Raw genomic sequence first — 24,742 nt, forward strand, 5'->3', positions numbered from 1 at the left:
TTAACCCAATTTTAGAACCTCCTGGAAATAGGAGCTATTAACGGACTTGTTGCTGGAGGCTCAGCTCCATTGTTTTAACTGGCTGTGAAATATATTCCTGACAGAAAAAAAGCATGAAAACAAGAGAAAAACAGGAATCTGTTACCCGATATCCCCACCTCTGTTAATAAAGTTCTCTTTTCAATACTGAAGTCCTGGCTGATTTTATAAGAGTCTTGTAAAATTGTCTTGACACCTTACTAACATGGGTACAAAAATGCTCTCACCCACCCTTTCCTGACACAGTTGTAGATGGGAGGAACCAGAGGGGGGCAATGGGAGGGGTTACAAACCTGTCAGAGGAAATCTGTTGGTGAGCTGAGTGGGCATGCGGCCCGCGATGCAGTGTCACACATATCTGTAGTGATCCATAAATACCCAATATTACCATTTACTGCATCAGGGCTTGCGTCTTCCTTATTTATGCAATCGGCACTTGCTTCAGTGGGGTTGCTTCGGCCTTTCCTTACCAAGTGATGTATCCAGGTCAGCCTTGGTAGGTTAGTGCGGAACCCTACTCCCTCAGCAGGATCTGGAAATTTAGGTCAATTCGCATAACTTTGATGACTCTTTAGAACTGAAATGATTAAAGTGACAACTTCTATTGACTCCCCGCTGAGGTCTCTGACCTTAAATCATAGAGGTCACAAAAAATATGTTAAGAATCCAAATAAACTCCAACTCAGAACCCCTTTAGATTAAGCACCTCTGTGCAGTGGGCATCAGTGTGACTTAAAGGAACTGCATTGTTTTGAACACTTTATAGTTTCTCAATAACTGCTTCCTAAGAATTTCATGAATTTCAATGCGTGCCTTTTTTCTTTCCAACCACACCAAATGTATAAAAAAAAAAAAAAAAAAGATGATAGAAAACATAAGCATGAAAAGTTCACAAAGCATCAGTTCTGCAAATCCTTCAGAAAGCTGTAGCACCTTCTAGTTTTAGGGCTGCACAGAATAAACTCAACCCATTTTTCAGTTAAAGGGTTTGATACTTTTCCATGCCACACCACAACAGACGCAGATGTTCAGTGTCTAAGCTTCATGGGTAAAATGACAAAGACCCTTTCCTACATCACTGAACAAATCATCGGAGAAGAGCTTTTCCTGCCTACAGGAGACAACCACGATGACACATGTGCTTGGTATTAAAGGGGGAGACTTGGGTGAGTTGATGTTATGCAAAACCAATGTCTAAAAAAATTATTTATTTTTTTAAACATAGCAGAATTTGTTCCACCATGAAGCAGGGGCTTGGGAGGTCACACACCACAGAGCAGCGGGGGCACAGGGAGGACTGTAAATCCAGCAAAGGGACATTGGAAGCGGGTCAGGAACTTTTTTCTAGCTATCTTCATGAAGAAGGAATGCTCCATGGGCACCCACGCTTCGCACATGGAGCATGGTGGGATAAGCAGACTGCTTGCATCATTCCCTCGTACCCACAGCCTGGCCCAGGTTACCTCAAGCAGCCCTCTGTGTTCACACTGAGCTCTCTCGGTGGCTGGAGAAGGCGGCAGGTAAAGGAGGGAGGATGTGACATACCCAGAGTCCCTTTAAAAAAATAGTTTAGTCTTCAGTCACTCACACTGTAGTGTTGCCTCCTGATGTCTTCTGCTCAGATGTGAACCAGAAACAAAGTCACAACATTTGGTTAAAAGAGTGTGCTTTACACAGAGGACTCCCACAGCATTCACATCTCCTTTGTGAGTCATGTTCTGGTGTCCCTCATCCCGTGCCTTCACACACACTTGGGCCTGGACAAACTGCAATTCCATGCAGCAAGGGAAACCAGGGGTGAGAGGACACTGCAGCTGAGAGAAATCCCACAGTATGGATTCCTCCACTAAGCAGAAAGTTTTATGATCTGGTGCTCGCCCCTGGGTCCATGCACTGAAGATGGCGTGGGTTGCATGTACGTGTGCGAGGGAGTTTTCTCCTCTGTGTTTATTTAGCAAAGTGGAGGTCTCCAAACTCCACAAAAGCAGCAATGTAGGCCTCCAAAACACTTGCTCCTCAATGACAACGCGTCTGACTGCCTAGCCAATAACTCCAGTGCTGAGAGGAAAATAACTCTACCATGGTTTTGTTTTGCAAAGCGAAGCCGCCTCCTGCCCAGGCCACACACACAGAACCGCTGGGGCTGCCATCGGTCACCGCGAGGAGGGACGGGCAGCTGGGCGTGAAGGCCCCGGGAGCCACCCCAAACATACTTTGGATGATAGGCTGCACCAAGCAGCCTTACACTGCTTCAAGTCCGCTTTTAAAACCATTTCAAGTATTTAAAATCTCACCTTCTTCACTGGGAACCTGCTATTTATAAGAGGCAGAGGTGCACCAAAGCGCTGGAAAATTTAATCATCTCGAAGAGGACACACGAGCTGAGGCAGACCTCCAAGCTGCAGCTGGGGCTTTCTTCTGTCCCTCTGAGCTGTGCCTGCATATTTGTAATTACAGCAATGTGTGTACAGCTGTTAAATTTTGCCTGCAAGAGCCATGGTAATTGCACTGCTGCATGTGCATCTTCTATGTGTGACCCTTCACTTGACATTTTTTTCAGCTGGGTCCCAAATGACACATTTTGTATATTACTATTTAGTGCCAGTCTATAATTAGAAGATAATTTTTTTCCAGAGCTAATGAAAAGATGCCCTTGCAACCTCTGGACCTGATCCCAAATCCATTAATACATTTCAAGTGATTCTGTTTCATTTTATGTGGGACAGAACAAGAAAATTGAAGAAAGATGCTGCCAAGTATTTCCAACCAGGAATATGCAGAAACTTGGTGAAGAAGGATGAAAGAATTCATCTGTATCTGTCCCCACTATATCCAACTTGGAGAGAAACTGGGAAAATTAAATGAGTAATACTTCCTGAACTATGATGGTATATTGATGGAAACGTGGCTAAGAATTAGCTCCCACGGAAAAATTAAGAAAAATATATTTCTATCACCATAATGAAGACTTAAGCCATTTTTATGAGTCATTAACGCCAGTTTATAGAGCCAAAGGTGGTAAGTGTTGGGATATACTCAACTTCATTTCTTCCCTGTGCATCAGCTTTCACGTGTTTCTTTCCCGATTTCTCCCATGGTATCCCACCACCATGCCGTGCCACAGCAACTGTCACTGAACATTTGGATCCCTTCCACATCTGCATCTGCAAACCCAAATTCCACACCAACAGTAATAGTCCCCAGCAATTCCACAGCCAGTTGTCATCATGGTGCCCAGCAGTACCCTTGATTTAGCATATGAGAGTACGGGTTAATGGCCATCAATCCGAAAGGAGTGCCAGGAGGGATCCTGTAAGAGCCCAGCCACACCATACCCTGCTTGGTAATGCTGTACCACCCGTCCTGTGTGCTCCTTTCTACTTGGATAATGTCCTTCCAAAAGCAAATAAAGCCCTATTAAAATGCAACAAAAAAAGCAACAAACAGCTGCCATGATGAAGGCATGAAGCATTTCTGGGGGTTTATGGTTTTGGGCATACCTTTATCAAAGACCTACTGAAAAAAAGAATGCCGCTTTGCTGAAGACCCAATTTTCACAGCAAAACAGTGTGAATGGAACATTTTCAACTTGTCCTCATCACCACCATCTGACTAAGGACACCCCAATGCCCTGCTTTGACTGTGGGTGTCCCTGCTGGGTCCCCAGCAGGGCTCATGCCTCTTCTCCACAGGCAGAGCCCTTAAAAAGAAGTGTGGGCTGTGAAAACACCACCTACCCTGAAACAGGAATGCATGCCCTGGAGCACAGCATCTTCAGCTCCCTGTGGCGGTCAAGGCATCAGCTTTTTAGATTTATTAGCAAGGTAAAACCCGCTCACAAAATACCAAGAAGACAAAGAAATACAGTATAAATACAATGAAGAAGCACTGTGAAAAGCAAATGCACTTTACATAAGAAAGTCTGGAAAGGTCACCGGAATGTTTGTGGGAAGGGTACAAGTATTTTTCAACTTTGAATAATGAGACCGAAAGGTGGACAAAGAAACCACTGTGCTGCCACCCCAGAGACTGAATAAAAATTGCCACAGACTGAATAAAAATTGCCACAGACTATGAATCAATTCTAAATCAATTGTGCTCTAATGAAGCGCTCTACAATACAGATACCAAATCACACACCTCAGCACGACCAGCAGAACAGGGCTGTTGATTAATGCTTTTCTGGAACTTCTTTCAAACTTGAGATCTCAAACTAACATTCCTCTCCCTCTGGACAGCCTTTGTACAAGGAGAGAGGACCTTCCCATGCACCACCACACAGCACAGAAGATTTCAAAGAAAAGATCAGTGCCTGATCTTCTGATTTTTGCCATGAATCTTATCATTCAGGGTTAATTCCTACCTGATAATTCCCAACAGACCTTACTTATTTACAAAAAGACAGGAAGTAACAACAGCTCATGACATTTTTATTTTAATGAAATTTAAAAAGGCAGTTATTAGTTATACATACACACAACTGATTCTGTACTTGTTAGTCATAAATATAGAACATTCAGAAGTACAAAATACACTTTATCCACAGCACAATTTCACATCAATATGAAGAGTTTAAACAGATTAAGTAACCAAGTGCCTAACCATGACAGAAGCCCATTTTTGAGATTTTTTTTTTTTTAAGACCATTAATCTACACAAAGTAATCAGTGCCCAGTCCTCAGTTCCATGAAATACACTCTGGTTTAAAGTATGAAAAGACTGACCTTCTACAGACAATTAGATGCCCTCACTTTTTCTTTGCTCCATTAATAGAAACAAAACAAAGCCCGCATTCTCCTCTTCTCACAGCCAACAGCTGTGAAAAATGTGACTCTGGCAAAAAATCACCTGAATCCAAATTGAGCACTGCCAGGAAAAGTGAAAATATCCGAACTAGAAATTAGTCCACTCGATACCTTGCAAACAAAGAGCAACAGCAGTATGACACTGATAAGGCATTAATGACAAAATGGCTGTATTATTCTCGAAAAAAGAGTACACCTATGTATAAAAATATATGTCATAGCAATTGGGTAAATCCAACACTATTTAACACTGTGCCAAAAGTAATTAAGAGTTAAAAAGGCAGTACTGCAAGAAGTATTTACAGTTTCATACTGTACTTTTTAAAAAAAAAAAAGCAACAAAGCTACAAATGGAACTATCTGGTTAAAGCATAAACGTCGGTACTGCCAGTAGCACTTGTAATAAGTAATGTGATGAAGTCCCTCTTGTTAAACAGGATTGCTTGTTTGAATAAACGAGTGTAAATATTTTAGTATCTAAAATCTCAGTCTACATGCCCACTCAAGGAAATAACTCACCCAGACCATTATTATTTGCAGTTTAAAAATCAAAAGATTCGGTTTCAAGAAACACTGTGTTTGCAACACAGTTCGATCAGAAATCACAGCTTTATTTCCAGCTTAAAAAACCATGAAAGAACCAAGAAAACCACCACCTGTGAAATTCTGGAAACCGGCAGCCAAAGCGCCAGCAAAAGTTACACCAACGGCACGTAATAAAGACGTCAGCATTCCAAATGCACCTCATAACTTCAGCTATAGTATAAGTAAGTTGCTTTAGTAACCAAACACGTGACAGAAAGATACAGCACAGCTTAGGCGACACGGCGCGTTGTGCCACAAGAACCGGGACCAGGCTGTTGCAGAGGAGCAAGCCACTGACACGACGGCGGCACGCAGCCACGGCAGCACGGGATGCCCAGCAGCAGCAGGCGCTGAGCTTGCTTGTTCACTTGGCCAGAAGCACGAAGCTGCCAAACTCTTAAAGCTTGTTAAGCGCTCCCTCCTCACTGGCTCGGGAAGGGCTGCCCCACACCTCCCCACCTGTGCATGGCAAGGTGCTACAAGGATGTGATGGCCAGGACCGGGCTGGGAGGTAAGGAAGGGGGGAAATGAGAAGAAAGCTCTGCATCTGGATGGCAAATGAGGGTGAAAAAGGCTCGCAAGGAAAACCCAAACCTGGTGCTCTCCGGGCTGCCCTGTAACAGAATAGCCACCCCCTTTCCCAACCAGGAAGGCAGGGGTGCTCTACAAGATAAGCAGCAGCCCATGCTCTGATGCCTCTGGCATACTGGCTTAAAAAAAAAATAATACTGTATGTAGATCAAAACAAAACAAAAAAGGGGAGACATGCTTGAAATTCTGCTAACAGTGCACTTTTAACTGCACAGTCAAATTCGGTACACAAGAAGCCTTCAACAGTAGTATAAAAAACATGATACACTGAGGAAGTTATCATTGCTGATATTAGGAAAAAGAAAGTAACATAGATCTTATTTTTAAATTGAATTCAGGGAACAAAAATAAATTATAAGTAGAGCAGTCTGTCAGGTTAAATGAAACAGGGGAACAGAATTTTTTTCATTCATTTTTCACTTTACAGACAAATGTTTTTTAAAAAAATTTAGAACTGAAATTTATCACATCAAGTGTCTTCTGCACAGAGATATAAGCTGCTCATCTACTGCTCTCTCCCTTGTGATTAGATCCTACAGAGTGCTCCTGATTACAAAATCATGCAGATGCTGACTGTATCCCCCTCCAGCCTGCACAGCATCTATGCACCTTTTACAGAAATTGTTGAATTTCACTCTGAGGACAGCAGAGCTTTGTTTATCTAATTCAGTGAGCAGTCATTTGTCTGAGCAGCATGGGCAGAAAGGGAGAAGGCTCCAAGAGAATAAACATCCATGTATTTAAATGAATAGTGCTAAAGCACATGGCTTGCTTACCTAGGAAGGTATTTTCCCTATCTCTGGGAGAGAAGAGATATGACTTTTTTTTTTATTAATTTATTTTCAGCATGATTTTGGTCAGACAAATACAGACCAGGAGACCTGAGGCCTCTGCAGTACTGCATCTATATATATTTAAAAAATTCCTAAAAAAAAGAGTCCCTAGCCCCACTTGCACGTAGGGTGAGAGATTGGTCCCAGGTTTACCAAGAGAAACAGTAGGAAAGGCTCTTCCTGGACACTGAAAACTACATGCTGTTCTACCCGAGGGCTGGGGAAGAAAATTCATGTGGAAAAGCACCCTGTGGCTACACGTGAAAGCAGTGTCCCTGTGTCACGTTGGCTGCAGCCCAGCAGCCTGCAGTGCCTTTCACCACGAGGCCTGTCCGTAATGGCTCCTGAACATGCAAAGGCTTTAGGAAGCTGACCCTGTCCCTCTGTGAAGGTTGACTACCACTTTCCAACCTCAAAAGTCACAGAAACCCTGCACACAGGAACTCTGGGCTCCTTGTCCTTTGTGAGCCATTTCTTCTCCTCCTATCCCAAAGAAACGGATAAAAATGTTGACCTTTCAACCCAACCTCTTGTAACTCATCATACATATGAGATACCAAATAAAGAACTTTCTACCACATTTCTGATGAGTGTATGTGGTAAATGACTAGTTCAGGAGGAAGGTGATTCACTTACCTCTGTGGAAAAGCATATAGCATTCAGAATAGTCAGAGTCCTCAAAACACTTGGTAAGGTGAAAATCCCATATTTAACAGAACAGGGTTAACAGGGTTTAACAGAAGAGATTGCTTGGGGATCCAAGCAAAAATTCAAGTTATCACCGTGTATGCAGTGGACAGGAGTCCAACTGATATCTATTACCAACTCACTCTAAAAAAATTATACACTACAAAACCATCTCACTGCTTGCAGCGAATGAGCTTGAATGATTTCATTGTACTAGGCCACCACCTTGCACTGTTAAAATGTGAGGTTTCACAGTATAAAAAGTACTTCACAGAAAAGAAATGCAGCTAATATAGAAATTACGATCTTGGTGTGTTCATAGTCATTTTTATGAGGCAATATTTTTGGGAAAGCAAGAACAATAGAAATTAAAGCAGCCAGTGAGAAACGTATAGAGTTATAGGCCTCAATTCAGTGCAAAATCAGACTAATAGCTTATGTAAGTAAATGCTTGTTCTGAATAGAGAACCACCTGAATTAAAAGTAAGAACACTATGTGAAGTGATGGAGACTCCTCCAATACCTAAATCCTCCACATATTGTTAGCCTTCTCAGTATGCTCCAGAATGGACCCTATTTAAAAGGCAAAAGAAACCAGTACAGGAAATCACTTCATACAGCACAAGATATACATAAAGTACCAAAATGTACACACATTCAAGTTTAAGTTAGAAAAGGCGGAGCTGAATCTTCTGGTGAGAGAGGCCTACATTATGTTGCTTAATCTCACATTTAAAGTGACCTAAGAACTACAAGAATCAAAGAAAACAGAATACTGTGTCTGCTTCCAGAAACTTAAGCTTAAAGCAAGGCATCGAAATTGAGCAGTAGGCACTGTAACAAGACATTACCTTACCTTTTCTCTGTTAGTCTTTGTTACTTCATTATCTATTTAAAAATTACCATTCAAAAGGAAATATTAGGTATCATTCACATTCAAATATTTAAGACTCAGAGATTATTTTTTTCAATCAAGCAAAGTTTTTGATCTCTGAGGTAGATGACATTAAAAAAAAAATGGAGCTGTCAATGAACACTAACGAGCTGGAGCTCCTCTGTTGGCACTGACGCACCCCAAGGAGGTAAGAGCAAGCCCTACACCACTATCTGAAATATGAGAAATGCGTCTTCTGGTTTAGTAGCTTCTACAGAAATGCAACACAGAAAAAGCAGAGCCAAAAATACACTGAAGGGGCCTTGGAGAAGAGCTTCCATTTCTGCTCCACAATTCAGAAGCTATTCAGAAAATGGTGGAAACATGCCCAGGTCAGCAAAATCTTCAATGTTGTAATTGCCAGTACCCTGCGTCGGATCCCCCGGCATTGGCAGCATGTCCTGCATGATAAGGAAAAATCAAAGTGAAGTGTCACTTTCTCACACGTTACCCAGACACAAACCATTTCCTCTTCATCTCTTCAGTGTAAAACCAGGAAAGGCCAAAGGTCAGATAAATAAGATAAAACCAGACCTCTGCAGGATACTGGGCTAAGGTTTACGTGCTGCTTATGGTTTTGCTGGAGCTTTTCTGTGCTGGATGTGTCAGCAGTGCAGAAGTTTCAGATTGCTCCTCTGAGTAAACCACAGCTGAGCCATCCCATGCTAGTCCCAGGCTGACACAATTCCCAGTGCAGTGGGTAGTTACACATGGAGAGAAGCAAACTCTATGGCTTCGCTGAGGACAGCACTACATGGGAAGTATTCAACATCTCTCACACTCCTGTATCCTACCAAAAGGAGTTTCTGCTAGGTCAGCATGGGTTTGGGGAGTAGCACTCTGTTAGTGAACATACTACTGATCTTCCTCCTCTGAGGAACACTGAAGCCTGGACATCCACCCTGGCTGACAAGCTGCCCAAGCAGCCTTCCTGCACATGCAGTGGCAGAGGAAATGGCAGAAACTCCTCAGAACAAATGGGATTTCATGGTAATTGCTCCCACGTGTCTTGAGCCAAGTGAGGTCCCTGCAGGAGGCTTCAAAAATACTCAACCTTTCCTCTCCGCCGGAGACTGAAGCCACAGGGAAAAGACATCCCTTGCTGAGAAAACCAGAGTTTACACTTGCTTTTCCTGTCAGTCTTTACAATAATAAGCCCTTACTGCAAAGCCAAGTTTTGCTATGGATGGATCATTATCCTTACAATAAAACAAAATCTAAAGAACAAATGAGAAAGCTCACCAGATCTGCTGTGTGAAGGAATAACTACTGAGAGCAGCTGTGTACTGAGCAGTAGCCCCAAAATAAAGGAAGATTAAAATCCATCTGAGGTCTCTGTATCATGCTATCAGCAGTAGAGAATGAGGTAGTGGACAGTACTGGCAGTTTCCAAGCTGCCAGGGTCAGCCTTTATCTTTCCACACATTCCTCCCCAGCCAAAGGGAAGTTTTGTTTGCCCCTGCCTGCTTAAATTTCCATCCCTTTGAAGGTATTTCTGTTGCTGGGGCCTCTGAGGCAAGGTCTCCTCAGGTAAAGACTGGCAGGGTAGCTCCTCTTTCGAGTTTTGCCTCTCTCCTCATGTCCAGCTAACCCAGGGCTGGCTTCAGGCACAAACAGCCCAAGCAGCTTCTTGGAGGCCTTTCAATCAAGCTCATCCAACTTTCTCATCACATCCAGTAATTACCCTAAATCCCTCGAAATGCAAATTCACCTCCAAGTACTCTGCAGGTGAGTCTAATTCTTCCTTTCTCCCATTTAATCCTTGGCACTCCTTCTCCATAATTTCAAAAAACATTTGCTGGGACACAGCACTTGCCTGAGACACAAAAGCAAGATGCTGCTTGCGGGGAGCCCTGCATCTCTGTGGGCAATCGAACTACGCTGCCATCAGCTCTGCTAGAATTATCCTGAAGATGCTTTTGGGTTAAAATACATGCAAAGTGATTAAACTTTGCTTATAGAGAGATATAACAAATCTATCTTGTCTTGGCCGTGCAGCACGAAGACGGGTAGTTATTCTAGATGCAGTGATGTTATTTGTTCCTGTGTGAATGAACCATGGCTTCACAAAGGAACATTTTCAGGCTAATTCCTCTTCTGCAGCATTCCTGAGAGCAACTGAGCACAAGCCCAGTCTTGCAGACAAATAAGATAATGAGGTGCCCCACTTCTAAACCTTGCTTGGGGCTTGAGCTGTCTTTTTTTGTACTTATCTGCATTGTTTTGTTGCAAGTTGTCTTCATTTAACTTAAAAACAAGTTACACAAGGACAGCAACTTTATAAGCTAACTTGTAAAGACCACTCCATCCATTGTTGAAGGCCAAAAATAATACTTGATGTTGCGAAATCAGGTAGCTGAAGATTATTTGCCAATCATCCAATATCTGAATGAATTTAGCCTCAAAAACTCATTGGGTGCTTTCTTCTATGCAGCATCAGACTCCTTTCCTGCTGGAACTATCCAGAATTAGACTGATGTCTAATTGGACTTGACTGGGATTTCAGAGGTCAGCACCAGGGTAAAGACGACACTCTAGGTGGAACTATTTTATGGCTTCGCTGCAAAATACCTGTGCTCTAAGTATAGGCAGAAAAAAAGAAGGGAAAGCAACATTTTAAACCACCAAAGATGCTGTTCTTTGGCAAAAAAAAAACAAACTATCTCAGTTGTAGCTAACACCAGCCCCCAGTGACGCAAACCCACAGCAGCACACAGCAAAAGGTAATTGCTCCAAGCTTTGCTAGCCCCCCAGCTCATCAAGAGCCATGGTTATTCGAACTGGCCATGAGAACTTGTTAGAGGGACTTTGGGCTCAGTGAGCTCTCCTCACCTGGAACACCTCCGTCTGACTGGGCTGCGGGTGCGAATGCTGGTCCCCACTTTGCTGGTTGTGATGCTGGCTCTGCCACTGGGACCAGACTTCGGATGGTCTCCCCTGGAACTGGCCGCTGCTCTGGCCACCTTCAGCTGGAGGAGGAAAGAAAAGGCAGAAATCAGAGAGCAGCTCCTTCAAAACACTGACCTGCTTTGGAGGCTTCATCCCCTGATGCCCATGTTTGCAAATGCCTCTCCAAAAAAGCGCCCTGAGTGCCACCCTGCCCCTGCTGGGTGGAAGCCAAAGGCAGTTTCAGCACTGATGGCAGGGTGGGTGCCAACCTGCAAGCAAAGCTCACTGCCCTCGCTGCACAGACATGGCAGATGAATTGTTAACAGCAAAATGCACCGTGACGCCATAAGCCAAGAGCAGAAGATAATTTTCAAGCATCCCTCTACAGCTTTATAGGCACAAATAGAATCACAGGTCATTGTTAGTCACCAACATTTACCATTTCACTTAAAAGCTAAGCAAACTGCAACATCCAAATGCTGTCGCTTTAAAAGACTAATCCTTGCAGCAGCAGTGGGTGCACAGTTACCTGTTTATCTGAGAAGTACACTTTCAGATTTTGTAAACAGATGTAAAATCAGTAAGATCAACAGGCAACAGACTTGCTCTATTAAATGCAGACACTGCTGTACTAAATGCAGAGTGCTGTGCTGGACTGTCACGTTCGCCAATATTACAGATGCAAAATGATTTATTTAACAGGCAGCCTATAGCAAATTATTATCCTGTTCATGTGCTGATGGCTTCTTAAAAGTCTGAGGCCATTTAAATTTCACAGAAAGTAATGGGAACAACACGGTTTTATGGTAAACACACTTAAAATGATGACTTTGGGGAGATGAGTTTTTTCTAAACAGTATGCCAGAAAAAAACATGATGCCACACACATTAATTCAGTCACCTGTTACACATACACTTTTCACGAGCACAGTCACAACTCACACTTTAGCTGAGCTCATTTTACCCTGTACTTATACAGGTTGGCACAAGCTGGCCCTGAACTTAATTTTTTTTTTGCATAATTTTCTTTTACTTATTTACAATATCCCCTTCTAAGAATTATTTAGAAAGCTTGCTACCAGGCTTACACTTTTCCCTTATTTTTCCCCCTCTCTTTCTCTCTTTTTTTAATAGCCATTTCTACTATTTTTTGCCTGTCTTCCCAATGATGCGAAGAACCAAGCTGCGTAGATCTGGTTCTTCCAGATTATCAGCACCCTCTGCCAAAGCTGCCAAATTTCCTGCACCAAATTTCCACATACCACGTTATGCCACGTCTCTGATAACCAGATCCTATAATGTCAAATCAATCACTATGCCATAGTCATTGCTTTAGCAAATAAAGGAACGCATGCTTAATCCTGTCTTTTTGACTACCAGCTAAGCCACGCAACACAGATAAAGCGAACATTTTACAGGAGAGTAAACAAGCTGTAGTGACGTATTTCTATCACAGCTTAAATAGATAATTATAGTTCTTCCCTTACTGACATTACCACAACAAGTAATTCAGCTGACTCAGAAATCCTACAGTCACTCTATTGGACAAAATAAAATTCATCTAAGTTACCCTTTAAAAGAAAGCTGCAACATTTGTTTTCGCGGAAGAATAAGTTGAAATTAAGTCAGTGAGGCAAATGATGCTTCTTTTCAGCAAAATGGTTACTGCCAGCTGGAGGTTGAAGACATTCGTCTTTCTGAAGGCTGTGTTATTAATAGCATCCAAACTGATGTAGGTCAGGTAATGTTTCTCATTAGGTGAAAGGGTTCTTGCCAAGTAGCTTAGGCCTGAAATGCAAGGCTGTCTCATAAACAAATGTACAAAGCCTAGTGGAAATGAAAATGGAGTCATGAATAAACTCTGTGGGAAGAGCTCCATTTAACCGCACTTATTCTAAGCAATGCAGCACAGGTCTGCTCTCAGAGAGGCTGATCTGCAGCAGAGCTGCTCCCATGGTATTCTCAAGAGAGAAGAGAAAATTACACACATTAGCATGATGCTACCTATGCTTTTTGCAGATTATTATCAGCCAGCAACAACATCCTTCATGGACTCCATCTGTGCTTTTCACTGACAGATCCATATTTCTTTTTTTACTCTTTTAGCAGCACTGTAGGTACAGAAAATCCTGTGTCCAGCCACACTTCAGCAAGCCATCTCTGGACAATGATACTATGCAGTCAGGGAAGTTGAAAAATTGAAGGAATGTAAATTTGAACATTCCATGAAAGTAATCTCATTAGAAGTGAAAAGAGACTGAACCTCCTGGCCACAACTTGGGAGGACATGTACTAGTGATGTAAGGAATTCTTGAATCTATCATGACACAATTTACGGAGGAAAGAAGTACCCTCATATCACAAAACATCACAACATTCTGAAGGCTACTAAATGTAGAGGAGAGGTGTCACGGAGGGACCATGTCATCTCAGTCCACCGTGCTCAAGAGGAGAAAGCAGAACCCTTTTACATCCTGGGCTTCCCAACCGACTCACCAAAAGAAAAGGTTGGAGGATTTTAAACTACGTTACTACTGGAGAGTTTCCTTTTTATGTGCATTTCTGTGCTACCTCATTTAAAACTTACCAAACCCTGCACTCCGGTTTGCTAAGCTAGAGTAGGCATTCCCACTTGGAGAAGAGGTGGCAGGGCTGGAAAGAGGGCTGTATGATGATGGATCAGCTGGGTAGCTGTGACTTGTTCCAATCCCAAATGGAGATGACTGAGCCTTCCCAGACTGAGACGGAATTTGCTGAGGAATAAGGGAATAAGAAAGGAATGAGTTTTATTGTTGAGGAGCAGCACAGCAGACTCACATTTTAACAAGGCAAAGCAAAGACTTAATAAATTCTGCAGATGCAAACAGGCACATTATCCCCATCTCAGCCATGTTTAATTTCTGTCAAAGCCAACTTATCGCTGCATAAGGAACACAACAAGCTATAAACCAACACAGCTCTCCTGCTTATTAACTTGCATGTACTCAATAACAGAGCTACTTGCAAAAACATGATTTCCTTTGCCTCTATTACGAGGATTAATCTCAAACTGAACAGCTACTAAGACTTCACCTTTATTTGCTATGTTTTGATTTTGCAGTACCACAGTAAAATCAGTTATGTGAATGTCTTGTAGAATATAAATTGTTTCCAGGTGATTAGAGTCTTCAGTGCTTGGGGGAAATTTGCCAAAGAAGTTTCCAAAGCTCATGAACTGCTTTCTCTCCCTGCCTAAGAACTACAAGGAACAAAGTTATTTTGCCTTGTAAAAGGTTTGGGAGGGAGTGTGAATCACCAGGGAATAAACAGTCTAACTTTGATTTAATTGTGCAGCCAAGTTAGTTCAAGGGTATTAAAAAACAACCTGGTGTCATTTGCATCTACATAATGGCATTGTCATAGGATCTCCAAGAATGTAATACAAATGATTAAACACCGCAAGACTGCTTTGAGACATGTACACTGAGACTAAGGGAGGTGAAGCGCCTCATCCAAAATAATGTGCTAAAACAACATATAATGCTACAGATAAAATCTGCTTATAAACTCTTTCCCATCTCCCGCGTCGCGAACAAATCCAGCAGTTCCAAGAAAAACTCACTGCCTAATCAGTTCCACAAATAGAAGTTAAAGGTGATTACATCTCTAGATACTTTTAATGATGTGCACTTTTATTGGCAATCAATGCGCTCAAGTGAAGCTACTCTCTTAGACAAATGCAAGGGACCTGGGGGAGGAAGAGAGATCCCAACAGGCATATAACATGATGGAGATGCTATTAAGTCTTCAGCTCAGTTCCAACCTAATACATCATACATTTCGAAACGCTTCCACAATGACAATGAGAGCATGATGTGTTACTTCTGCAAGGCTTAACTCTATTTGTTTAGGATGGATGAATGAATTCCAATTTCCCCATGCTCACATATAAACTCCGTTGACTTGGACAGAAAGAGAGACGAGTAATTTTTTTACACCATATTTAGCATCCTCCATATCGTTCCAAAAAAAAAAATAGAAGTGTCAACGTTACAACTATATTTCGTTAAGCAGGTGTAACAGAATAACCATGGCACACTGAGGGCTATGCAGCATCAATGTGATTAATGTGGAAATAACTCAGTTACACAAAAAGTGGGGTGCCCACCCCACCATGCCATTCTAGCCTATTAAAGAATGGAAAATCAGTGATTAAGAACATCGTAAATAATGGATCAGACATGGTAATTTTATATTCTTTGTCTTTAACAGAGTTCTGACACGTTTATTTCTTGTTACCCAGAACAAGAGGTGATTTCTGGGTTAATGCAGTCCTGATGTTATTGAAGGGGGGCACTTTATCTAAAGATGTGCCAACACATCTCCTTCAGTACACATAACACTGTCAGCTGCACCAGGCAGGGTTAATGGAAGGGCAATGGACTAAGTAGCCTCTGCTCCAAATTCATGCCTGGATTTGTATGTACCACTTCCAGGTAATGCTGCTAACTGTGGGTAACATTGCTGGGGGCTAGACCTTGGTCCGAGAAAGAAAGAAGGAGTGAGCTTAAGACTAACGCACAGCAGCTGTCCTCTTTTATTTCATTCAGTGCACACATACAAATAAATGCAGGAGACCTCTACTGGGATTTATGTCAGTACAGTGACGGCTGCTATTATGAACACTATTACAAACTAAATGCAGTTAGACATAGGGCTGCTGTCTCAAATTATTATAACCTGTCAAGGAACAGAAGTGGAGGAACAGATTTCCCTCTGAGAACCAAACACAGTACATTTAATCACAGTATAAATGGAGTTTACTAATCCCTTTGTAAAAAGAAGAGGGATTGCAAATCTCTAATGACCGTGAAAACAGAACAGCTTTAATCAATACCTGTCCTGGAAATGGTGGGCGATTTCCTGTCCAGGCCACCTGACTCTGATTTAGCTGGCGAGATATCTGTGTCAGATTTTGGCCTGTTGATGAAGAAGACTGGATGTCGTTCACACCAGGCACATGTACCACAGATGAACTAAAGAAACAGAAACAGTGCCCAGCTTGTAGGATATATTCTCAATGCACAAATAGCATTCCAGATACTGAAATCCTGATAATTATCTCAGTAAAACTAATTGCTCATCCTGTATTAATTAAAAAATTAATTAGAACCACTAGAAAACTATCAAGATTATTGGCATTCTAAAATGAAGGTTCAAATAGATACATACAACAAAATTATTTTGAATTAAACTTCTATAATCCCCAGTAAAAAAAAAAAAAAAGTAATCTAGCACACTGTACATAAACACTTAGCTCCATCCAAGTTTATTATCTAATGCACTAAAAAAAAAACTTGATTGCAGAGAGTATTTAGGCAGGTACTTCATTTTGAATTTGTGCTAAAAGTCAACAGTATTTAAGCATTTGCTGAAATGCCATCCTAAATGAAGATGCACAAAAAGATAATTACAAATATGTCCTCATTTGTTTCCTACCTTGAAAATGAAGAAGTGTGCGTTATATATTAAAAATTAAAGCTTTTAATTCACATTTCTATCAATGTGAAAAAAAGAATACATAGCTATATATTCATGCAAAACAATAATCAAGAAAAAAAACGAAATTAATGTGGAATTAAAAAATTACACATGTGGAATTAAACTCTATTCCAAAAGAATTTGTTTATATGTTAGTGCTTCCTAATTGCTGAATTTTGCTACAGAGAAATTTCCCTGACATTTCTAATCAGAAAGAACATAATATAAAGGACTTTAACACTTGAACAACTGAATATATATATAACCACACATTGTGAATATGCATTTATGCTATTCGTATATGAGTATATATGTATATTCACAATTTTACATATTCTATATAAATATTTAAATAAATATAAATGAAGACAACATATAAAAATGCTTTTGTACAACAAATGAAACAGTTCAATCTTTTTTCAATGCCATTGCTATTGTCTATTTTCATGATCATTTTACAGATAAAGAAGGGAGCAGATTAGGAAAGAAGTAAATTAGGCTGAGCAAAGAGGACACAGGAACCTGCATCCTCTGAGAAGACTGACTAAATACTTCCCACAGTAGTAAGCAAAATGTGGCAGGCATCTGAATATGGGATTTGCTGTCCTTTCTTCAGCTGCCTAAAAGTGCGTGTCTAGAAATTCCTTGCAGCGTCTGTATTATTATTACTTTTTATTTTTATTTTTATTTTTATTTTTATTTTTATTTTTATTTTTATTTTTATTTTTTACTAGCACGGAGTCTCCCAAGTGGGCAATGTGAACCAAAAAGTCCATCTAACTTTGGCTGACCTCTGGAAGCACACAATAGCTGTTCGTGATCGCTGGCCCTAATGCCAACACCTTCTCAGCCACACTGGCAAGTCGCATCGTCTGAAGGGCTTGGACGGCATCTGGAGCATACAGTTTGAAACCATGAGTCTAAAAAAACAGTGCCTAAAGGCTGCTGGGCTCAGTAACCTAATGGATCTGCCTGGAGAGCATTCAGGAAGGACAGCTCATCAGGGGTAAAAATGCTAGTCTGTGTTGTTACTCGATGTAATAGAACAGGAGAAATAAAGCTACAGTTAAACATCAGGAATGAACAAAGGAAATGAACAAAACACATGCCAAACCCCAAGATGGCACGTCAACCATCCACTAATATACAATATCCAACTAAAAGACATTTCAGTTCATTGTCAGGAAAGCATTGTATTATAAGTTACTCTTGGTTTTTACTTGGACAAAACAAGCAGAGGGATTATTTTTCTCCCCACTGAGATTATTAGCAATTATAACCCTAAGAACACAATGGTTTATATAAAATTATAATTTGCAGATGGTTTCTAATTCCTGGAATCAACAGCCTCTGAATGAAACTTCAGTGTCACAGTTGCAGAATGGTGACATGAAGGACAATAAGATAAATATAATCACTGTTACCACACTCTCAAGAAGTGAATGGAAGAGCATGCAAATTTTGAAACTTCCAACTAGCCAAATCTGTATTGCCAGCTGGTGGGCAACAACATGCAGTCTGAATAACTCAAAAATACCCCTGGAAGTGTTACACCATCACCTAATACATTTCGAAGGTGCCTTAGGAAAATGTTCATGCTGCATCCCAGGCTTCATCAGAAGTTAAGGATGAAGCACCCCTCTGCTCCCTTTAATAGTGTTGTCCACACGAGGCTGGGTCATAGAAAAATGATGCCCTTCAAGGCAGCCTGCAGATGTACTGACAGCCCCAAGTGCACAACAAATCTTTGCACTTTCCCAGGTTAGGTGAACATTACTCAGATGGATCTCTGAGGCTCCCCATCACCTCTCAGATTTGCTTCCCTTCATGATTTGCTGCTGTTTCTTAGCTTTTTCCAGTTGGACTTACCAGTCACTATTTTTAACAGAGAGATCCAAATCTTCTCAGCTTGTAAGCCTAGCCCAAATGCTGAAACAACATGTAGGAGTGAAGCATACGCAAAGAAAAGTTCGTAAATGTAAAGAAAGCCCTTTCAACATTGGTCAGTTTAGTTTCCACCAAATTGAAAGAGAACAGCCCCCACTCAGTCACCAGCTGATATGCTCAGGATCTGGACTACAGTACCTGAAAGTCTTTCCTGAATGTCCTGGCTGAAACGGGCTTCCCTGTGAGTAAAGCTGCTGGTTTCCTGCTGTGGATGCTGAGGCCATCATTTTTTTATCTGCTACAAAAGAAAATCAAATCACAGAAATAGAAAAGTTAGAGAGTTTTTTTTTTTTTTTTTTTAATGAAAATTGCTATGTATACACACAGCAGGGACTGTTCTTCCCTTCTTAAACCTTTATGAAGAGGCCCTGTGGAATACATTAGGAATGACACAAAAGGGCCATATGACAATTCAATATGAAACTAGAGCCACAGCTGGTTTGTGTCTACTTCACAGCCCCTACCAGGATGTACCTCATTAATGCTATTGTTTGCATGGAACATAACACTGGTACATGCCCCCCGGCCAGGCAGTCCAGACCTTTGCTGTGCCCGCTGGAAGCTGCTCCAGACCATGTAGGCAGGAGGGGAGCCACAGGCAGCAGCCGAGGGGGGAGCGATGGGTACACGAGTCCCAGCTATTGCCTGGAAAGGGGAACGTGGATTTGCTGGAATAAAGAAAGAGGAATGGAGGAATGGCACATGAACTGAGCCAGGCCTGCAGAAAGCCTGATGCACGTGCGCCTCTGGGGTCTGTCTGAGGACAGCCTCAGGCAAGGGTTTGTTTCTGGCACCAGGAGAAGCCCCACAGTGCCACTGCTGCTGTTGCAGGTGTTTGTAGTGAGGGCCCACACCCAGGTGGGTTAAAGGATCGAAGGAACAGTGTCAAAGAGTTCCTGCCCTAACCAGCTGAGAGTCTGCTTGCCCCTGGGACAGCAGGAGTGGAGTACCCAACTCTCTCAGCAGCCTGGGGGCACTCCTGCAAACCCCAGGTCACCAGCTAACAGGGGTGATGCTGCTGCCTCTACCTGCGTCTGTCTCACTGGTGTCTGGAGGCTCTTTGCTTCTGAGAGTTGAGTGAGACTCATGCAGATGAGCTGCAGCAAGGCATAACACTGGTCTCTTGTGAATTTCGCTGCCCTATACATGGCTTGAGGGAGCCAAGAAATAGGATGTAAGCATCCCAGGGGTGCGGGAAGACAGGCTAGCATAGTACGTAACATGCACATAGAAATGTCATTAACTTTTATAGCCTACTCTTAATGTGGCAACTGGAGATCAATCTCTAATTGAATTAGACAAGAAACAATGCTATTTAGTCCCTTAAATTAATTTTCTGGCACTGGATTATTCTAAAGCCCAGAGAAACTCACTACTACTACTTTCGTTAAAATAACTGAAAGGTCCTTTCCATCCCCCTTTACTCACTTTCCCCATCTTCCCTTACCACCTTCGGGTGCAAAACGCCCCACAAGGCACTGATTACTGCAGCCATCTGTTGCTGTGCACCTCCGACAGGCTCAGAAATCAAGTCTGCCTCCTCATTCTCCCCTCTGCTCTTTCCAGACTCCCACTTGTTTCACAAGGTGCTCTCCTGGACACAAGTCCCACTCAACTCACAAGTATTCCAAGTATTTTTTAATTTTCTCTAGCATTTAGCGACCCCGTGAGCTTGGCTTACAAGTATTCTCCAACACACATCAGCTCTTCTCTGCTACTTAACCTTTTATTACACTATTTTCTTAACAAGTATCTAAGCTCACCTTCCCAAAGGGAGAAGTTGCCTCAAATTACCTCACAAGAACACCAGAGAAGGGCTGTGTATGCCACTGATGCAAGCTGGCATTGCTTTCCACTTTAATGTAGAAGGTGGTAGAAATTCCTAACTGGCTACATATTGCTTAGACTGTGAGTCTGGGCTGCAAACCTACACTCTGATATAAAAACAGCAGGGAGAAATGAGGACAAGGTTTAGAGAAAGTTGTGCATATGGTAAGAGAGAAGAAATGAAAATGGGTTGGGATAAGGACATCAGGAAGAAGGACAGATTTTGCCTTATTTCCCTCAGTGAGGTCATTGAGATCTCCCATTTCCTAAGGCCACCCTTTCCTAAGATACCAAGCTCCCAAGGGTTGGAAAGACTGAGCCAAAATCCTGCAGCTACTTTAGATATTTGAAAATGTCTGAACAATGATATTGAGAATGTCCTAAATGAACTCAAATTCCTCAAGTGAGGAGTTGCCATGGCAGCTAGCGGGTCCATGCTGCAAATGAGACTGAGACAAAGGGAACGGCTTAACTGCAAGCAGCTAAACTGGCTTTAAATCTCTTATTTCCACTCAGGTCTCTACACACTACTTCGTTGCTCTCACCTTTGGTAGAGCAATAAATATCTTTTTTGTTTTGATGCTTTACCTGCATCCTTAGTCCTGTTTCTCTCTAATCCCCTTCCCTGCACTCAGTCCCTTTACTGGTCAAACACACACACTTCTCCGAGCAGAAGCAGTGTTTCTGCCTGTAGAATAAACATCTCTGTAAGAACTGCACCACCCCGTGCCTCAAGGCACCTGCACGAATGGGTGAAGCCCTCCTATCCCCACTTTAGGTTTTTTAACTACGCGTGGTTGCTGCATGATATTACAGCAACAATCCTTGAACGTCAAACCCATATTTTTACAGATCGTAGCAGAGCATGAGATCTGGTATCAACATAATGCAAATGTCTTGCAGGCAGCATGCAGGTTGGTCAATATTGGTTTTGGACAGACTATCTCATCTCCAACTGAGAACCATCTCTTTTTATCATTCGGAGAAGACCTTGATCACAGCTCCCATGAGAAATTCAGACAGGGTGAATGTCCCAGAAAAAGCATAGCCTGTAAATTGATAAGAATTAAAAGAGAAATGGCATTTACAAGAACATAACCTCCCAGCTTGCTACACCCTTAACCCTAACCCCTCCCCGCAAACAGTTGAGAGAGGTGCCTGAAAAAGAGCCAATAAGGCAGCCAAAAAGCAAGATGTTCTTGCTTGGAAAAACATATTCCGGTGTTTGAGGTTGGAGTCCTGCTACCTTCTAATGGACCCCTTTAATGGCCTCAGCTGTTGACTTCACTGTTAGAGTAGACAGAAAAGGATGGTCAGGAATAACAGAGAAGTCTCAGCAACAGGAGGACAGAGTATCAAGACTATCCTGCAATTACATTGCCTTCTCCATTTGAAACGGCCAAGCCAGACATAAGAAACCAATGCAGTGAGGTCACCTCCCAGCACCCCTGGAGTTAGACCCTGTGGGTTGTTTCCTTCATGCGCTGCGTGACACTTGCACATTGATTTATTTAAAACAAATGTAAAAACTTCTCTTTTTCAGTGAGGACAGTTAAGAACAATAAACAATTAACAAGTTCTTCCATGAGTAGTGGAAGTAATGAGCCTGGTTTCCTACAGATATATTTCGGATGACCCTTTCAGCTGCCAGTCTTCTCAATGACTTCTGTCTGTTAGGGAACAGGCAGCATAACTTGGGGCGAGTTTGGGACTACATCTGTCCGGCTGACAAGTTGGCTATTACCCCTTGGAACAGGGCTGCGAAATCCTTCAGAGAAGGTGCTGGGTGAGGACTCTGTCCTCACAGCAGTTTTCATGAAATATAGAAGAATTTTCTGTTTCTGAGACTCGTCTCACTCTTACAAGTACCTGCCAGCAGGCTGAAGAGCTGTGGGGAGCAGAGCAAGGACTCTGGACAGACATGACTGGAGATGCCTCAACTCCCCAGAGAACAAGGATATTGCTGTATTTCAAGGCAGCATATGCACCGCAAAACATCAACGCAAAAGCTGGTGATATGATAAAAATTGCAGGCCTATCTTGAGACTGCTTGGTAGCTTTCTTAGTCCGTGTCTATTTAGAGAGATGAACTCACATCTGCTGTTTAAGAAAAAACATATTCTTAGAAACCGCAAGTTCTGCTCGGTATGTTTAGTATCTATGAGCACTGTTTAAGGTACTCCTGTGGAATAAAAACAGAATCAGAAATAAGTAACTCTGGTGAAACAACAGCTCTTCATTCCTAAAGCTTTTCTCCTCATCATTTTTAGGGAAAACATCAACTAAAGACAAATTCTAGGAAATGTCTTGCAAATTGACTTTGCTTGTAATACTTTCTCTTCGATCTCTCAAGGCTGTGCTCCACATCATGTAACCAAACTTAACACAGTATTAAAAATGAAACACCAGAGACATTCACTTACAAGCAGTTATTCCAGCAAACATCTCAGCAAATCTAGGATCTCTCTCCTGGGAGAAGATAGCATCAGGCTTCTCCACAGACTTTCCACCCTCGTGAACATTAGCTGGTATACTTGGAACAGGCACCTGTTGAGATACACAGAGGAAGATGAGCCCCTCCAGCTACTTTGATAAAAAGGAATCTAGGGACAGTCACAGTGCATTTTTAATTTTGCTGATATCTGCCATTGCTTTACATTTTAAAAGATCACAGGCATGGAAATAAAAACTATTGAGAAATTTCACCTGTGATAAGTCATAGGATGACAGCCCATCTCTTTGATGCACTTCAAGTTCTGCTTGCTGCTGCTGAAGTTGTCTGCAAAGGAGACAAAATGACATCATTACAAAAAACAGTTAAGATACAAAAAAAAAAAAGAACAACCATGGTCTATTTTATACTCTGATGTGTCTCTCAAGTGATTTAGTAAGTCCTTTCCAATGAGATTCATCTGTTTTTTTAAGCTTTCTCACTGAGAAAGCTTGCAGCACAGGAATGCAGTGCACTGTAGTGCACAGGAAGGGTGTTTCTGCAATAGCACAGAAATATAGGTGGGTAAGTGATGGAGGAAGGAATACAGTTTCCTTAGACAGGCTTTAAGACTTCACTGTTAAGACTCCTCCTCATGTTTAAGATGAGTATGTCACATTCCTTCCCTGATGCTGCTGAAGTAAACCAGTAAAACTCCAGTAACAATGATGCAGAATTATTCCACTCAGTAAGAAAAAAGCAATCAAATTTGAGACCGAATGAAACAACCTGTTGAGCTTGAACTGCATAAATTCTGATTTGTAGTAACACCTATTTAACATGCTTTGGTTCTACTCTTCTCAGGATCCATGTCCAGATTCCATCTAATTTCTGAAGCTTTTAAGGAAGTGAATATCAAGAGATAAATTACTTGTACTACTATCTAAAATCAAGGCATTACCTTAAATCAATTTGTGTTGAGAAATGAGAAATGCTACAGAAAACACAAGTCTCATGTTAATGCTAATCAGAACTGAAAAAAAATAATCAGTTGTTTAAATGAGATAAGAATCACTGGAAGTAATAGCTTTAATCCAATTATACGAACTTAGGAAAAATGAAATGTGTAGCAGCAACAGAAAAACAGTTCAGAAGAAGCTGCCAGAGCCAATAAATATTAAGGCTGTAGGCCAGAATGAAGAACTTCAGTGTTGAAAACTGCAGGTCCTTGCAACGCACTCGATTTGTGTTTAGTGTCAGGCACTGTTACTTAACTACAGCAATTAGCCAGGGCCAACAGATAAGAACTTTGGAAGTTGTGAGAAATAACCAATGGTGATATTTTTTTACAGATGAAGACTTGTAGGGACAGTACGCAGCTTATGGTAAGTCAGGCATATTCACATCCTCGATGCAAAAATACTATTTATAAAAACATATATATCTCTTATATAGTTGTAATATAACCCTCTTCTTTACTTTTTTTTTTTTTTTATTCTGAAAAGATAAATTCAAAGCTCCTAATTTTTTTTAATTATTTTAAAGCAGAGACTACTATTTTGTTTCTATTGGAAATTTTGAAATTACCATAAAAAATGGCAACACAAGAACCCACTGTAAAGTAAAGTTTATCCAATACAAAAACCAACCCTCT

The 24,742-nt window shown here is 41.6% G+C and overlaps 1 protein-coding gene across 5 annotated transcripts in view; it reads right to left on the reverse strand.

The window, feature by feature from the left end:
* Window positions 1-4,317: 4,317 nt before the first annotated feature.
* ARNT2 (aryl hydrocarbon receptor nuclear translocator 2) overlaps window positions 4,318-24,742 on the reverse strand; it is a 107,429-nt gene continuing 87,004 nt past the window's right edge. For all 5 annotated transcript variants that reach the window (XM_082769085.1, XM_082769084.1, XM_082769082.1 and 2 more), the window contains 7 exons: window positions 23,364-23,436; window positions 23,081-23,204; window positions 18,969-19,068; window positions 16,240-16,378; window positions 13,951-14,116; window positions 11,307-11,443; window positions 4,318-8,875 (listed from right to left, as the gene is read on the reverse strand). In XM_082769085.1, the coding sequence (XP_082625211.1) occupies window positions 8,777-8,875; window positions 11,307-11,443; window positions 13,951-14,116; window positions 16,240-16,378; window positions 18,969-19,068; window positions 23,081-23,204; window positions 23,364-23,436 (838 nt within the window). In that variant the 3' untranslated portion in view covers window positions 4,318-8,776. The remainder of the gene's footprint in view (window positions 8,876-11,306; window positions 11,444-13,950; window positions 14,117-16,239; window positions 16,379-18,968; window positions 19,069-23,080; window positions 23,205-23,363; window positions 23,437-24,742) is intronic.

The sequence above is a fragment of the Aythya marila genome, assembly GCF_965140915.1.
Source record: "Aythya marila genome assembly, chromosome: 11".
In the NCBI taxonomy this organism is placed as follows: Eukaryota; Metazoa; Chordata; class Aves; order Anseriformes; family Anatidae; genus Aythya; species Aythya marila.